This window comes from Phyllostomus hastatus, unplaced genomic scaffold (assembly GCF_019186645.2).
Source record: "Phyllostomus hastatus isolate PE091 unplaced genomic scaffold, TTU_PhHast_1.1 phas_contig_254, whole genome shotgun sequence".
In the NCBI taxonomy this organism is placed as follows: Eukaryota; Metazoa; Chordata; class Mammalia; order Chiroptera; family Phyllostomidae; genus Phyllostomus; species Phyllostomus hastatus.
This window is the reverse complement of record NW_025333810.1, coordinates 9,748,310-9,765,139: the sequence shown is the minus strand read 5'-3', so window position 1 is coordinate 9,765,139 and position 16,830 is coordinate 9,748,310. Positions and strand designations below refer to the sequence as shown.

Below are 16,830 nucleotides of genomic sequence, written 5' to 3'. Positions count from 1 at the left end.
ATAATAAGCTAAATTAAGAAATACAATTTTAACTGAAATTCTATTGCTTCTAAAAAACTGAGAAGACTTCTAATTACTATATATGTATTCAATGACTATTTTCCCAATAATAAATGATTTTTAATCATACAAAAACTGAAAACTTTTCTGAGGATTTCATTTATGAAATTATTAAATTGCCAGATAATGTCCTTTGGGAATGAGCATGACAACATTTCCTTTTTTGCTCCCTTATGAGAGAAGGACAGCCAGTGCTAGAATCAAAACCTAGAGACACAAAACCAGAATGGAAATGAAAATGGTACTTACTGATGAATAGCTTGCAAGAATTTTCGTTGGTGTTTTCTTACTTTTGCATGATCTATTTTTTTTACTAGCTTTGTATTTTTGTAAATTAGCCACGTTTCCCTGAGTACATTGGCAGCTGCGTTTTTCACCTGTTAACAAAACAAACAAGAAAAGCAGCAGATAAATTCCAAAGCAGTGCAACTTTGTGGGGGGTCACATTCTTCATCCCAATGATCTTGATACGCTCTAGCACTGTTTAGTAACTATGTCTCAAAAAACGATTTTGCATGCATCTCTAAGTTTTAAAAAGTCCCTGTATCTGTGTGAGAACAATACTTAAATTGAAATGTAAGGGAGCTACTGATCTCTTCCTGGGCTAAACTTGACCCTATCAGGGACTTGCATTCAACCACTTTTTTTTTCAGTCAAGAGGTACTTATTTCTCCACCTTGTATTACAATTGTTCTCTTTGTGTTCTTCATTTCTCTGGAGAAAGTAAAAATGCCAGAAGGTTAATCTTGTCCTTTGTGGGCTTGCTCAGCATTTCTGGCTGTGCACTATAGGAAGAAGGCATGTTTTCACTGCTGAATGTACGGGGACCCAGTCCTGCAGCCTTGCAGACTGACTTAGCAAACTGTATACTCGTTAGCACACTTTGATTAACTGGCAGAGTGTCAAGTTGTCATGATTTTGTTGGAAATTTAAATATACTGCATTTCAAATGCATGGGACACACCCAAGGATGAAAGCCTTACAGTAGCACCGCCAAGACCAGCTGATGGAAGGTGTGAACACTTCCTGGAGATGTTCAATCACTTGCTTTCTTCATTAACGTCTTCAAAAAAGAAAAAACAAAAATCCTGCAGGCTGATAAAGGGTCCAGCCAAGAAAATATTTGTTCTCTCCCTTGCTCACTACAAAATTTGAAGACCCGGAGCTTTCATTTGGCTTCTTGTTGTTAATTACTTATTCTAAGAAGCTGTTCCATTTCATTCTTTTGAGTGATGCATAAAGATCTTTCATAGAGAAAGCTGCAGACTTTGTGGGGGGCTGGGTGGAGGAAAACAACGCTTTAAGGAAGGCAGTGTGGTGGGGAAGATGGAACAATGAGCTGGGCTTGAGTAAGCTCTTGACTCTACTAGCCAAGTCCAGCCAAGGGGACTGGCTAGCTAACTGTGTAGGACTTTAGTTTCCTCTTCACTATGTGAGGTTTGGGAGCATTATAATTAAAGTTCTTTTCAGCTCTTAGGTTTACAATAAGGAAGAACCTTAGAATTACACTAAAATTATGGGCCCACATATGTATGTGTTTTTTTCATGTTAGGAAAGAAAGCATCTTTTCCACCGTGCTGAAAAGGTTTATTTTTGAGTGAAATTGTATCACTAGAACCCATTTTAAGAAAATGACTGGTTTCTGATAACTGCTTTTAGGAGTGACTTTGATGACATCCTCTGGATATTCATCAGCCTCTGCAGGAGAGCCTTTCTCGCACCTACAGAAAAAAATGGCTGAAACGTTGGAGGCCGAGCACCAGCTGTGCAAGTAAGGAGTATCAGTCCTTCTGGGCTCTTCATTCTTATGGAAACACATTTCTTTTCCTCGCAGAGGGAGGAGTCATCTTTCAGAAGACTTTTTTCCATCTGACCCTTTTATGTCCTTTCAAAGTTAAGGAAATGGGTGCAGCGTAAGCTGTTGAGGGCTGAAGATCTGGCTTTTGAAAGGCCAGTGGGATGTGACTGGTCAGCACTGCCTGGGGCTGGGATAGGCCCTTCATGTTTGGAAGAAGGACCAGCCAGGGGAGGTCTCAGCTCTCGTGGGCTCTCTCCAACAGCTGGAGCTGCCTGAAGACCAGTAAGGGCCCTGGTTGGATGTCCCCTCCCTGACTTATTCAGCCTGAGACGCAGAGGAGCAACCTAGAGGGCTTGGTGTGAGAAAGCCGGGAAACTGGGTAAAAACTGACAAACAGGAACACAGCAGTGGAACAAAGCAATGTTTGGAATGGAGCACAGCAACTGATTTTAGTTTGGATCCCCCACAGGGTTTTGAGTACATGAAACTGAGTTTATTCTTGTATTATTGTTTATTATTGTGTTATTTTCCATACAGACAACTGAAAACCTACTTTTGCCCCACCCTGTACAAATAGCAAATGCTGAATTACTAAAGTCTATGCACTTCTACAAAGGTGATTCAATGTTTGTCCTCTATGTATTTTCAATGATTCTCTTTGGGATGGTAGGGGAATGGGGGACCTCAAGTTCAGAGCTCAATGGGACGGCGATGCCTGAAGCCTTATGTTGTAGTATTTGCATCCACTCCTATTAGTTGACAGGCTGAAACTGAAAATGACTTCTTGTCATATGGCTGATTTTAAAACCTGTGAAACATGCGTACACATTTATGTTGCAACATCTCCTTTCTAATTCCCTAATAGGTTTTCAAACATAGGAATTAAACTCTTAAAGCGTCAAATTAAACTGCTATTTTTCAAAATAGCAGCCACAAAACAGAATGTCCAAGAATAGAAAAACTTATCCTCTGCCTGATGCTCAGATGTGTTTCCAGCAGGTTTTCTCAGCCCCTCCTGGGTGGAAAGGGAGCAGTTGTCAGGGCCAAGACAGGGCGGGCAGCACTTCAGTGTCTACAGGTTGCAACTGTGGGGAATTGCTACATGAAAGTAATCTGCAGACTTACAGGAAAAACTGGGAGAGGAGAAGCAGATCTATGCATTTGTGATCATTGGCCCAAAAGAGAAATGGATCTCGAAGGGAAACGTCCTTTGTTTGCACGATTTAGAATCCTACAGTCAGTCACCTAACAGCGCAACCCTGGAGCCCTTCCTCTGTTTCCCGGGGATGTACAGCAGAGAGAATATAGTCAGGTTACAAATTCTCAGAGGGCAGGGGCCATGTCACCAACCTTTGTGTCTCCCTAGCTCAGTGCTGTGGGCCCAGCCGGTACTGTACTAAGTAAATGTCTATCGGGTTAAATTTGCATCATACACACTTCTAATCATGAACCACAGATGCATGTTTCTCAGCCAAAGGATCCTCCTGATAGAAGCTTGTACAGGTTAGAGAAGAGACTGAGGATATAATGGGTCAATGCATTTCTGTTTATTAATCCATCATATTTATTGAGTCTCTGCCACATGTTAGATACCATGGTGGTGTGTATGAGGGATTCACAGATGCACCTCAAACATTTAGTAGGTGTGATAATTCTCCTGTCAGTTAATGGCCAATACCACTAAGAAATACAACTTATTTCCTATATTTCAAAAAATGAGGGAGTGTGAGGAGAATTCTTTCTTAACAGGAAAGAACTACCTCCTCCCTCCATCCCCTGCTCCACACACAAAGCAAAAAAAGAAAATAAGAACAATTTGTTCTGCCTCACTAATGCACAACTCTAATTCAACTCTTTTATCAGAAAAATTGTGAAAGACATATTAATAGTCAGATATTTTAATAATAATTTGAGAAAACAAAGACCCTAAAAATAACTCTATTAAAGACCCTAAAAATAAACTATTAAAAGTAATATTACTTTCCCAGATGCCTTAAACCCACTTTTGTGGGCATAAAGGATATGAAATGCTATGTTGCTGACTCACAGAAAATTATAAAATATTAAAGTCATGAAGTATAACAATACTTTATAAACCACAAAAAGCACTTAAAGCTGATAGACTTTTAAATGACAATTTGCTTTGTTCAACCCTAAATGACACACATAATTAGAGCACTGTTTAAAAGGCTGATTTGTTTACAGTGTTCTTTTGCTTTATAGCACTGACTCTTTTTCCACTTATTTCTTTGCTTTTCTTCCCCTTGCCTCTCCCTTCAGAGACTTGCTTAAGTGCAATCCTTCCACTCCTCCAAATATAAGGGGAAGGAACACAATCTGTGATTTAAGAAGCAGGGCAATTTTTTTAAAGAGAACCATTTCTTTAAAATTTGTGTTTAAATTACAGTTAATGTACAATAACATATTAGTATCAGGCATAGGACAAACATAGTGAGTCGACATTTGTATACTTACAAAGTGATCACCCTGATAAGTTGAGTATCCATCTGGCACCACATATAGTTATTATATAGTACTGACTATATTCCCTATTCTGTACATCCTCATAACTATTTTTATAACTGGCAATTTGTATTTCTTAATCCCTTTCACCCATCCCCTAGGAGGAGAGCTTCTTGCTTCTCATTCTGAAAAGTATAGTAAAATGTTGCCACACAAGCTGTGGGTGATGCCTATGCAATGCCTGGGACCAGTGCAGACACTGCTGTGGAGCCTGTGCATCAGCTATTGCACCAGCTGCCACGTGCTCCAGGGCCCCTGCAGCAGCTGCAGTGGAAGTGCTCAGGGCTCTGGCTTTGCCACCCAGGTCTCCTTTAGACCAGGTCCCCGGGCAGGTGAGTGTTGTGATGGTGGAACAGGGCAAGGCCAGGGGATCCATCGGTTCTGTGTTTCAACCCACTGGGCTGTGAATCCTAGGACATTGTAAGAGCTACATGGAGTATATCCCTCAAAATTTCTGTTCACTTGTTAAGAGACACACAGGAAATAAAATTATATAATTGCATAATAGTGTTCTTATTATGGATCTTATTGAGAATTCTTAACAGGATTGGAAACACCCACAGTGGACATTAATATGTATAATTATTCTTTGTGGTACATCTAGCTACTTGAAAAATTTTGTCAAGTTTCTTTCCAAAATGAAAGAATTCAGAGAGCTAAACTCCCAGATTTCTTCTTGGTTTAGGCCTAAATGAAGAGTAATAATATATTTCCAAAACACAGAGCATGATAAGCACACCTCTGTGGGGGATAAGCTGCAGATCTGTTAGATCGCTGGTCCTGTCATCCTGAGCCCAGTGACAAGTTACCCATTATGCTTTCATTTTTAAATCATCAAATTATTCTGTGTATCCCTACCTACTGGCCACTTTTAAATCACAGAGTGTCAGGCACACTTTTGGAATTATCTAGAACCATCTGCCTTCATGCTGGTGCACAGTGAATGGGGAGTTCCACTTTCCAACACAGTATTTTATGTGGTTGATGTGGTCACACAGAGACACAGTTTCTGCATACGATTGTTCCTCTGAAAATGTATATGTGGTGAATAATTTTTCATGAAAATTTAATTGTTCAATTCAGTTAAGACCCACAATTATAATGTAAGGCTGGGAAAGGGACATTTCCGCTTGGAAGAATAATCTCTTTTAACATTCAGATTGCTTTCTCTTTAGAGTCAGACTCAGACTTCGGAATGCCTATATGTCTGTGCTCATTACCTCTGCTGACCATCAGAAAACATGATTTTTTCTATGTAGTGTTTCAGGGGATAATTGAATTGTTCTCTGACAATAACTAGCAGGCTTGAATTTATTTTTTTAAAGTTTTTATTTTATTGATTTTTGAGAAAGAGAGAAAGAGAGAAAGAAACAGAAACATGTGTCCTAACTGGGGATTGAACCCACAACCTTGGTGTATTGGGACAACACTCTAACCAACTGAGCTACCCAGCCAGGAGAATTTGTATTTTTAATCTTTTAAGTCCTTATTTACTCTTGGTTATTCATTCAGAAAGCATTCATTAATGATCATTCAATATTTTAGACTTTATTTAAAAAGTTAAAAATTCTAAGTGGGCCCATTTAGACATTCCACAAATAACCAAATGGAATCAAGTTTCAAGTAAATGACAGTCATTAAGTTGATTACTTTGTATAAAATAATGCAGACAGAACTATAAAAGAACTATTATTTTCAAATGCTGTATTGACTATAGTATTGCAGTGGGTATCCTAAACCAAAAATGTACCTTTGACCCTAAGGCCGTTTAAACAGTGCTTGTACTAAGCGACATCTTGCCTATAAAAATCGCTCTGTAAGCAAGGCTGCTGGAGTGTCTTCTCAGACCTGTAAGAGGCTCTGGTCCAAAGAAATACTGCAAAGTAGCTACATTTTTAAGTAGTAATGAGATAATAGAATTAATAGAGCATCAGAAATGTCATGGAGAATTTAAAACTAGACCAGTACTTTTTACTAGAAAAGCTTTTTACACACAATCTGACTCATAACAGAAGATTATCTGAGAGAGTTCAAAGTATTGAATAAACAAAAACTACAGAAAAGCTGTACCATCAGAAAACTTGGTCACTGTGGGGAAATGAGTCACATGCATAAAAACCAAAGGCAGGCCATCTAGATCCTGGATTCATAGTTCTCTAAGGGAGCCTGGACTTCAAGGGGATCCTGAGAAAGAACACCAGTGCTTGTTTTTATTTTTTATTTTTACCAAGTAGGGAAGAAAACAGAGTCTTCATCTGATTTGCTTAAAATAACAACTATAAAGCGTAACACTCTCTGAGTACTGGAGTGGGGCATTTCAGTTCTTTATCCTCAGCAGTTAACACAGAACCCCGACTTCTTTAGGTACACAGTATGTTTTGTTAAATGAATATCTACTATTGCCAGGAAGGAGATTACAATAAATTAAGTGCACTCGAAGGTTATCTGTTCAACGGAATTGTCTCAGTTTCCAAGTCCTTGGAGAAAACAAGCTAAAGCAGTGGCTCTCATCGCAGGGGATTTTGTACGCTCAGGGGACATCCGGCAACGTCTAGAGGCATTCTGAGTTGTCACCAGCACGTGTGTGGGAAATTTCTGCTCGCGTCGAGTATGCAGGGGCCAAAATGCTGCTAAGCAACCAACAATGCACAAGATACTCCTGCAAATGAAGAATTATCCAGTACAAAAGGTCCATAATGCCAAAGCTGAGAGACACTGAACTACAGTAACTAAACTAAAAGTCCAAGCTGGAATGGGGAGATCTCTGAATTTCACAAAAATCTTTAATCAAAAGCAAATTATAGCAATGCTATACTGTATATTTTAAAATCAAAGCCTTTCTTTTCTAACTCCTAAATGCTTTAATCATATGGACATGGAATATCAATATCCCAAATTTAAGGAAATTACATATTTTCTTAAGATAAAACCACATACCTGCTTATGAACCGGGGGAAATCTGCTTAAACATCACAATTGGTTTTCTAATTTGTAACTTTGTCACATTTTTTTTACTGTTGAAAAGATTTATATGCAACCATATATGGTGTTTTAAAGTATTTTTTGTGCCTAATATCTTAAGTGTGGCATTAATTTGTGAAAGAATACAATGTATAATATCTTTATGGTGAAATTACCTGGATTAGACAAGGTACTCAATGGAAGGATTTTTTGGATAATGTATAATTTACATTATCCAAAAAATTGCCTCTTAAACTGTAGCACAGAATTCGTCCAAACAAGCACATGATGAGACATACAAAATTTCTGCTGTAATTTTGTATTAAGTGTGGACTAATAATCTCTGTGTATTTTCATTTTCTAGTAAATCTTGGAAAATGACAAGAACCACAACCTTCCATTCAGCTTCTATCCCTCTACTCTCCATGGGCTTTTCTGTAACATTTAGAAATGAACTTGGAGGATGAAATCAGGAATTGACAGAAAACTGTGTAAAGATATTCCCAAGTGGTAAGTCCAGTACAAAAGCCTGGCATCTGCATTGCTTTGATCAGCTAGAATATATGTGAACCTACTAACTGCAATGAGGCAAGTCTCACAGTAGTGTCTGGTAGGTAAGACACAGTTTAGCAAGGCAATTGGAATTCATCTTTCCATTTCATAAATATTATCCAGATAAATAAAATGTGCATTAAAGTGACTGATCTATTAGGAAGTATTCTACCAAATTAAAAAAAAAAAAAGACATGATTACTTTTGTACATAGAACCCCAGTCAAAAGTAAGTAAAAACACTGAGAATTGGAACTCCGCTTGAAATCTCTATTGATTCTTTTATGAGTGAAGTTACCAAGTGACTATGTGTTTTGTTATTTTAATGACAGCCTGATTAACATCTTCTTTGGGATGTGGTTACTGGTATGTAGCAAGATGACACTGCTTTAAAATAATTCCTAGTTATTTCTGACTTTGGAATTTTGGTATCTCAAGTGGCTGTAAAGAGGCTAAAAGTTTAGTGTAATAAAAATCTTTTTCCTTTCACATTAAGCAACTTAATGACTCTAAGCAACTTATCTACCCTCTCTGTGTTTGGGCTTTTGCGTTTAAAACAGGCAAAATCCTGGCACTTCCCTCAGCACATTCTGATGATGAAGCCAGTGGACACGCACAACACGCTGGGACGGGGCGGGCACGGGGTGAGTGCTCTGCAAACCTGTGCCACTCCTCCTCATGGCTGGCCCCTGGTCTCCCCTCCAGGTGCTACATACTGTTTCCAACAGCTCTGTGATAGCCTTTACGCCACGGAAAGGGTCTATGTCGGCCCTGTACCTTGGGGTCCTAATCATTAGGCGTTTTTTATTTGTCTTTGTAACTCCAGTCTTTAGAACAACAACTGGCTTACAGATGCTCAGCAAACTTTCTGTTGAATCACCTTCCCATAAAATTTCTGCATGACATTGACAGTGTGTTCAATCCAATACTGGCCTCTTCTTGTACACTGCAAACTTAAATGTTAAGAATGCCTATTTTTATCCTTGAGTAAATAAAGGTTGTCTAATTATTTCCTAATGACCTAAAGTTAGGAAGAGTCCAAATATGAAACCATGGAATTAATTCCAAGACTACTTTAACTTTTTAAACCATGTCATTTTAGCTTTGGAGGTCAAAATAAAAAAATATATTACCCAACACTGAAAAAACCCACAATATTCCCTTTGGAGACTCAGGGGTGGAGACTTACTCTTTTCGTCAGCTGAGTATCCATCATGAAGTTGTGTACGTGCTTTTCTGCTTTGGTAAGTTCTAGCTTCCTTGCTACTACAGCTACCACCAGGGCTGTGCAACCAGCACCCTGAAAGAGAAGAGAACCACCAAACGTTATTTTTGGTCTCAGCCACCTTAGACCAATTTAGCACCAAGTACGTAAGTATCTGAAGTAAAAAAACAAACCAACAAACCTATAGTATTCAGTGTCTTCAAATACTATAAAAAATGCATGGTCAACATGCAATGTATCTTTATATTGGGATTAAAAAAATTTAGCTCACATATGTTAGGAAATACAGCATGATGTGTGAATCAAACATTTTAATCATAAAATATAGAATGCAAAACAACTTGCTGAATTTTCAGAGACTTCTTAAAAATGGTAAATCAGTTATATACCTGTACATATAAAAGGAGCAAATAATCAATGAGTAAATTAGCATAAATGTATAGAGTAAAAATAAGAATTGTCCCAGTATAATATTCCATAATCTTCTCTCAAAATACGACTAACAGGTCTGCGGGACAATCAACTGTAATACACCAGGAATGAAGAGAGATGCATTGTACAACTGCAACCTGTTCTACACACATACAGGAAGGCCACAGTGATCTGAACCTGGACAACAGATACAAGAAGTGCTGAAGGTAAGAGAGAACCATCTGACTATTCTAGGGGTTGACTAGCACTAAGAAAGGTACAAGCTACTTTTATTCTGAGAAACGTTAACAGTGGTCCTTGTTGAATTATGGCCCAATGCTGATCTCTTAGGAAGAGATGGGTGACACTCTATGCAGTGTCCCAGAGATGACAGTTCCTCTGCTCCATGATCAAGGTACACCCACTCTAAGTCATGAGGTGTGAGATCTTCTTGGCTGATTACACACAGGATCAGGAAGCAAGGTCCCGCCGCAGCTACTTCACTGAGCCCGTACACAGTTGACCTATTGGTCGGGAAGGGGCCCACTGAGCAGCTGCCATGGGTGCAGTGAAAGGGAAGTCCAGAACTCCCGACAGAATGTCACCCTGAAAGGACCACACAGCAGCAAAGATCACCAAGATGTCTCAATGGACAGAAAACCACTAATGGGAGTGTTCAGGCAATAGCCTACTGAAGGGGGCACAAACAATGGGATGTTAGTTACCCTGCCTCCGAATCTTTCAACAGACTTGAATTTTTATAAGCTAGTTTTTAATAGCATCCCTTTTACGTTAATCAAATGGTAGGGTACTCAGGGGATGGCCTAATTTTATTTGTTTAAAAGGATTTTTTTGGGCAAACTGAAAAGAAGTATGTCCAACAGTGACAAGAGGTTTTCTCTCAGTGGTGGAAATATCAGTAACATTTTGCTCTTTGTGATTTTCCCTATAGTATGAATCTTCTACATGGTGGGAAAAAGTACATTTATAGTTGTTCAGATGGAAAATAATACAATTATTAATATATAACAATACAAGAATAAACTCTTTTATGTACACACAACTATAAATCTACTTTTGCTCCACCCTCTATTATAAATACATATTACTTATACAAAAAATATACACTTTATACATTGTCAAACTACATTGACAATTTGTAGTTTTAGAAAACATCTAACCTTTGCCTCTCTTTATTAATCTTAAAAATACAACTTAGGAAAATGATCTTTATGAATCATTCTTATGTTTTATATATAGTTAATAAACATAATTGAGCCATTCAGTTACAGACCAAAGAAGGCATTTTTTTTTCAAAGATTTTATTTATTTATTTTAGAGAGATGGGGAAGGGAGGGAGAAAGAGAAGGGAGTGAGACATCAATGTGTGGTTGCCTCTAGCACACCCCATATTGGGGATATGGCCTGCTACCCAGGCATGTACCCTGACTGGGAATCAAACTGGTTATGTTTTGGTTCACAGGCCTGTGCTCAATCCACTGAGCTACACCAGCCAGGGCCCAAAGAAGGCATTTTTAGGCTCACAACAAATCTGGTCGGAGGGACAAGAGAGAGAATAAAAGAAAATACATACACTTGCCCTGCGTTGCTACAACCTGATAACTGTGACCATAGAGAAATAACCTTATTAATGAGCCAATACTGTTTAGGTGTAGTATTTTCAGAGGGTTTGAATATCTCCTTCCATCTAGCTCTTGAAGAAATCAGTATCCTCAGAAATGAGTGATATTGATCACATGAATCAGAGAGAGGCTGGAAAATATTTAGGCATTATGTGGTTTAACCTCTGATTTTAGAAATGAGATGACAAAAACAAGTAAGGGATTCTTCAGTTGTGCACTGTAATCAGCACTGATACATTCCCCCCTTTACCTTGTCTCATAGTACTTCTTTTTTTAAGATTTTATTTATTTACCTTCAGAGAGGGAAGGGAGGGAGACAGAGACAGAGAAACATCAATGTGCGGTTGCTGGGGGTCATGGCCTGCAATCCAGGCATGTACCCTGACTGGGCATCGAACCTGTGACACTTTGGTTCGCAGCCCGCACTCAATCCACTGAGCTACACCAGCCAGGGCATCTCATAGTACTTTTCACCACATTTTTATCTGTGGTCATTTCCATATCTATGATAAAATATGAAGTGCTGTATTTCAAAGCAAAACAAGACTATCAAATTCACCTTATTTTAATATGATAAACTCAGTGTAAATGTGTAAGAATTGAACAATATGGTTGGTTAATTAACAAAATAAATCAACACTGTTCCTATTCAAAGCTGACACAACTTTTAAATTAGTAGTTCTTAACCTTGACTGTGACTAGAGGCACCTGGAGCACTTGTAAGAATTCCAGGGCTGACAGACTGTGTGTCCAACCAATCGGATCCTGACCTCCAGGGATAAAACCCAAGCATCAGACATTCTTAAAGCTTTCCAGGTGATTCCAACAGAGTCAGATGAAGAAGGCCATGAGGGAATATGGTAAAGTCCTAAACTACTTTCTGTTTTGAACAAGAGTTAAAGGTTTCTATCAAAGCCATTTTGGAAATGGTAAACAAGGAAAGTCCCGGCGGAGGACAGAGAGTGCGGGGTCAGAAATGTCTGGGCGGGTGTGGTGGTTATCCTGGTATTTTGTGTGCTGTGTGGGCCATGGAGGCAAGCTGACTTCCAAGCTGGATACCAGTGAAGGAAAAGAATGGCCTTGGAAGCAGCTACTGCTAATTTGTGGACTTTAAAACATCTGCCACAGAATCTAAATAGTCATGTTCTACTGAGAGGGGTTAGCCAAATCGTTGGCCACTCATGACAGCCATCTGTACCTACCCACAATTTAACTCATCATTTGCTTGACAAGGACAGCAGGTCCTTGAATAACGTCACTTTGTTCAAAGTCATTTCTTTATCATGTTGATGGGATGCCAGAGGAACATAACTCTTGTTTATATCAATCAGCCTACAGTAAGACTGGTTTTGTTATATGTGGTTTCGCTTACAGTCATGGGGCTTACAGACGACGGTAAGTGAGGACTTACTGTATGGGATCACCTGTTGAGTGATGCTCCCAGGTACTCCTCAATCAGTGAGGCGTGGGAAATTCTAGGGCAGTGATGGTTTCTGAATACACAGAGCATGTAAAAATCTGGGGGGCTTGATCACTGTAAAGATAGCTATGAGCGGCAGTTGGCATTCTAAGTTGAATACTGTTTTCCCCTGGCAGGTGGCCACTGCTGAGATCCTTCTGGAAAGAAATCAAAATCCTAACAGGAGTGGAAAATCACTGGTATCAAGAGCCTTTGTAAGTCAATTTTTATTTGTGTTTGTTTCTGGGCTCTATTTTTTTTTCCTGCTGCTGGCCCATTTCTGGATGAGTGTTCTCTAGTTCACCAAGTCTCATGCATTAAAATGAGTACCTTTGTTGCAAAATGGAGAAGAAAGTGGGACGGACAATTTAGTAATTATTAAAACTATTACCTACACCCCTCATTCCATAATCTTAACTGTACCCTTTAAATTGTACCTCAAGAGCCTCTCAAGGAATTTAAACTTAAGATTGTTCAAATGCAACGTATTTTGCTCCTTATCTGTAAGCCTTATTTTAATTAGGGAAAACCATAAACTCCCCAGGTTCTTAATAAATCATAAGAGAGTTTGATATACAGATAGAGTTGGATTTCAAAATAACTTTTATTTTCTAATTTTTAGAGTTACACAAAATGAAGCTGGCTCACCTCCAAAAGCTTTCTAGGTTCAAGGTAAATTCCTGCCAATACATTATGATTATAATAATTTAAGTAATAGCAAGATGTTAATGTCCACTCAGTGTCTATTTCTATGACCATTCTGTTTCATAAAGTGAATAAGAATGAAAGTAAATATGCTTTCACAACATTTTTCCCCAAAGCCTGTCGTCATCACAATGGATACAGAAACAGTTGGGACTAACATATGTTACTCTCTGAAATGAAGATCCCTGTATGCCTTTACCAAGATGAGTCACATTCCGTTCACCGAATACAGAAAATGTATCTGCATTACTTTTCTCCCGTTTCATTTATGTTATTAGGAAAAGCTAAGGAAATCACTAACCTGACACTTTAAGATAGTCAGGCAACCAAAAGTCAAATGAAGAAAACACAGTGTGTTATGAAGCCAATATATTAAAGTAGCCAAGGAAAACCTATACGTTAAAAAAAAATAATCTGTCCTTCTAACAAATTAGATGTTGCAAGAGAAAGAGAAAGGTGGAGGAGAGAGGCCTGGTCCTTAGAAAAGAGAAGTAATTATTAATTCTCATCACCCTATGCCAGACCAAAGTGAACTGACAATCAGATATAAGCTCTACAGCACAAGCTATAGTTGAATGCCCTCAGTGGGAGAGTCTTATACACTGCCATGTTAGAATGTAGTGTTTTCTCTGCTGCATTCTTCTTTGTCATAGTACAGATACTACTGTTGGTTCCTAGAATGTAAAGGAAGTTCAGGTCACTCATTCTCCCCAAATTCATTTGTCATGTAATATTTGAAAAATTCAAAGTGGTGACATTTCTAGTTTAGACAACCTGGTTATGCTAATCCTACAAATACTTCCAAGAATAATTTTAAAAATCATATTGGGATAAAGCTTTAAAAACTTGAGACTACAAACCCATAGTAATAAAAACAGCATGGTACTGGCCTAAAAACAGACACATAGCTCAATGGAACAGAATAGAGAGCCCAGAAATAAACCCAAGCCTACACAGTAAATTCATCTATGACGAAGGAGGCGAGAATACACAATGAGGTTAAGACAGTCTCTTCAATAAATGCTCTTGGGAAAACTGGACAGACAGATGCAAAAGAGTGAAACTGGATCAATTTCTTACACCATATACATGAATAAACTTAAATGGGTTAAAGACTTACATGAAACACAAAATCATAGAACTCTTAGGAAAAAACATAGGAGGTAAACTTTTTGACATCATTCTTAGTAATTTTTTTCTTTTTTGGATATGTCTCCTCAGGCAAGGAAAAGAAAACAAATGAGTCTACATCAAGTAACAAGTTTTACACAGCAAAGTAAGCCATTAAAAAAATGAAGAGACAACAGATGGAATAGTTGAAAATGATGGATATGAAGATATACATGATACATCTGATGAGGAGTTAATATACAAAATATATAAGAAACTCATACAATGTAACACCAAAAAAAACCCTATTAAAAATGGTCAGAGGACTTGAATAGATCTTTCTCCAGAGATGACATACAGAAAGCCAATAGACGTATGAAGAGATGTTCAATGTCACTAAATCATCAGGGAAATGCAAGTCAAAACCACAAGGAGATATCACCTCAAACCTGCCAGAATGGCTATCATCAATAAATCAAAAAGTATTGTCAAGGATGTGGAGAAAAGGAACCCTTGTGCACTTGCTGGGTATTTATCTGAAGAAATTCAAAACATTAATTTGAAAAGATATATGCACCCCTATGTTCACTGCAGCATTACTTACAATAGCTGAGAAATGGAAGCTACCTAAGTGTCCATCAATAGAAAAATGGGTAAAGGAGTGGTATTTTTATACAATGGAATGTTATTTGTCATAAAAAAAAGAATGAAATCTTACCATTGTGACAGTATGGCTGGATCTAGAGGGAATTATGCTAAGTGAAATAAGTCAGACAGAGAGAGACCATATGATTTCACTTACATGTGGAATTAAACAAATAAAGGAACAAACAAAATAGAAACAAACTCATAGCTACAAAGAACCAGTTGATGGTTGCCAGACCTGGGGCAAACTCATAGCTACAAAGAACCAGCTGATGGTTGCCAGACCTGGGGGTAGGGAGGTTGTAGGAGTTAGTGGGATGGGTGCACAGGGTAAAGGGATTAAAAAGTACAAATTGCCAGTTATAAAAATAGTTATGGGGATGTGAAGTTCACAGGGAGTAACTCTCTGTATGGTACCAGGTGGGTACTAAATTTATTGGAGTGATCATAAGTTATGCTAATTCTAAGCAATATATTGTATACCTGAAACTAATCTAATATTGTGTATAACTGTAATTAAAAGAGAAGTTTTTAAAAGCACACTGGAAAAAGGTGTTGATTCTTGTCCTTATTAGAAAAGGTATCTGGAAAAGATTCAACATAATGAAATATATAATTTGGGGGGAAATTCCAGAATACTCATCACAGAGAATGACTCTGCTAAAAAATTGTTAAAAATATTCCCATTGTAAATCAGTTATCCTGTGTATCATACCTCCTAAAAGGTCAAACTTGTTTGATAGCCCATTTATGAGACTCTCAGTAACTAAAATTTCTCAAAATAATTTGAAAAAATATGCTTTTAATCTAAAACCACCCAAATAAATGAAACAACTTTAAGATTAACTTTCATTTTAAAATATCAATTTGTCCTCCAAAAGAAAGGTCAAATGAGTACTTGCAGCCATTGTCCATGTTTCTACCCCTGGGGCTGACGGACAATATCCTACAGCAATAAATACAGTTCTACCACATTACCCTGACATGCATAGTAATTCTTTCACAAAACTATGTAAAACAATTGATTCTAGCAAATAAAATTCTATAAAACACTCTACTTTTGTATTATATCCCAGTAAAGTTTTGTAAGATCTCTGCAACATTCATTATGTCATAAACATAAACAACATTCAAGGGAATTCTGAACACAAATTCCCTCTATCAAAATGCCCTCTCTTTGAAGATCTTCAAATACAAACAAACAAGTGGACGTTTACTGACAGGAAGGTAGGGGTCAACTGTAAGGTCTTCACCTTAAGGAAGATGGGAGAAGATACTTGTGGTTTTTTGAGTTCAGCGATAAAACCTGGACTCAGAAAACCCAAATCTCCTTTGGAGTGACTTGCCTGTTCAGATCATTTTTGTGTTTTAGAGGCTGGAAAGAAGGAAGTGCTACTTCAAACTGATCATCAGTAATTAGCCATCCCTGGGTTTGTATCTTCTTATTAGCAACAGTGCCAATGTGAGCACACATCGTGGGATGGGGTGGGCAGCTCTGCCAATAAGAAGTGCTGACAGTTTAGAAAAATTAGGTGGAACTGTAGAGACAAGTTGGGTGCTAGAAGGTCACAACAACGTCCAACCATACTTGCCTATACCTAGAAGAAAGCAGCTGTCATGCCCTCTAAGAAACTGTCCTGGGGAGGAGTGAAGGTCTGCCTGGGGCACTGGTGACCGCAGAGGCCCGCCACCCTTCCTGAGGCTCTGCTTTCATTCATACAGTTATTTAGTGCTGCGAA

General features: G+C 38.2%; 1 protein-coding gene across 3 annotated transcripts in view; it reads right to left on the bottom strand.

Annotated features, from left to right (window-relative positions):
* KCNN2 (potassium calcium-activated channel subfamily N member 2) overlaps positions 1 to 16,830 on the bottom strand; it is a 393,097-nt gene that overhangs the window by 9,171 nt on the left and 367,096 nt on the right. For all 3 annotated transcript variants that reach the window (XM_045838087.1, XM_045838088.1, XM_045838089.1), the window contains 2 exons: positions 9,083 to 9,193; positions 310 to 437 (listed from right to left, as the gene is read on the bottom strand). In XM_045838087.1, the coding sequence (XP_045694043.1) occupies positions 310 to 437; positions 9,083 to 9,193 (239 nt within the window). The remainder of the gene's footprint in view (positions 1 to 309; positions 438 to 9,082; positions 9,194 to 16,830) is intronic.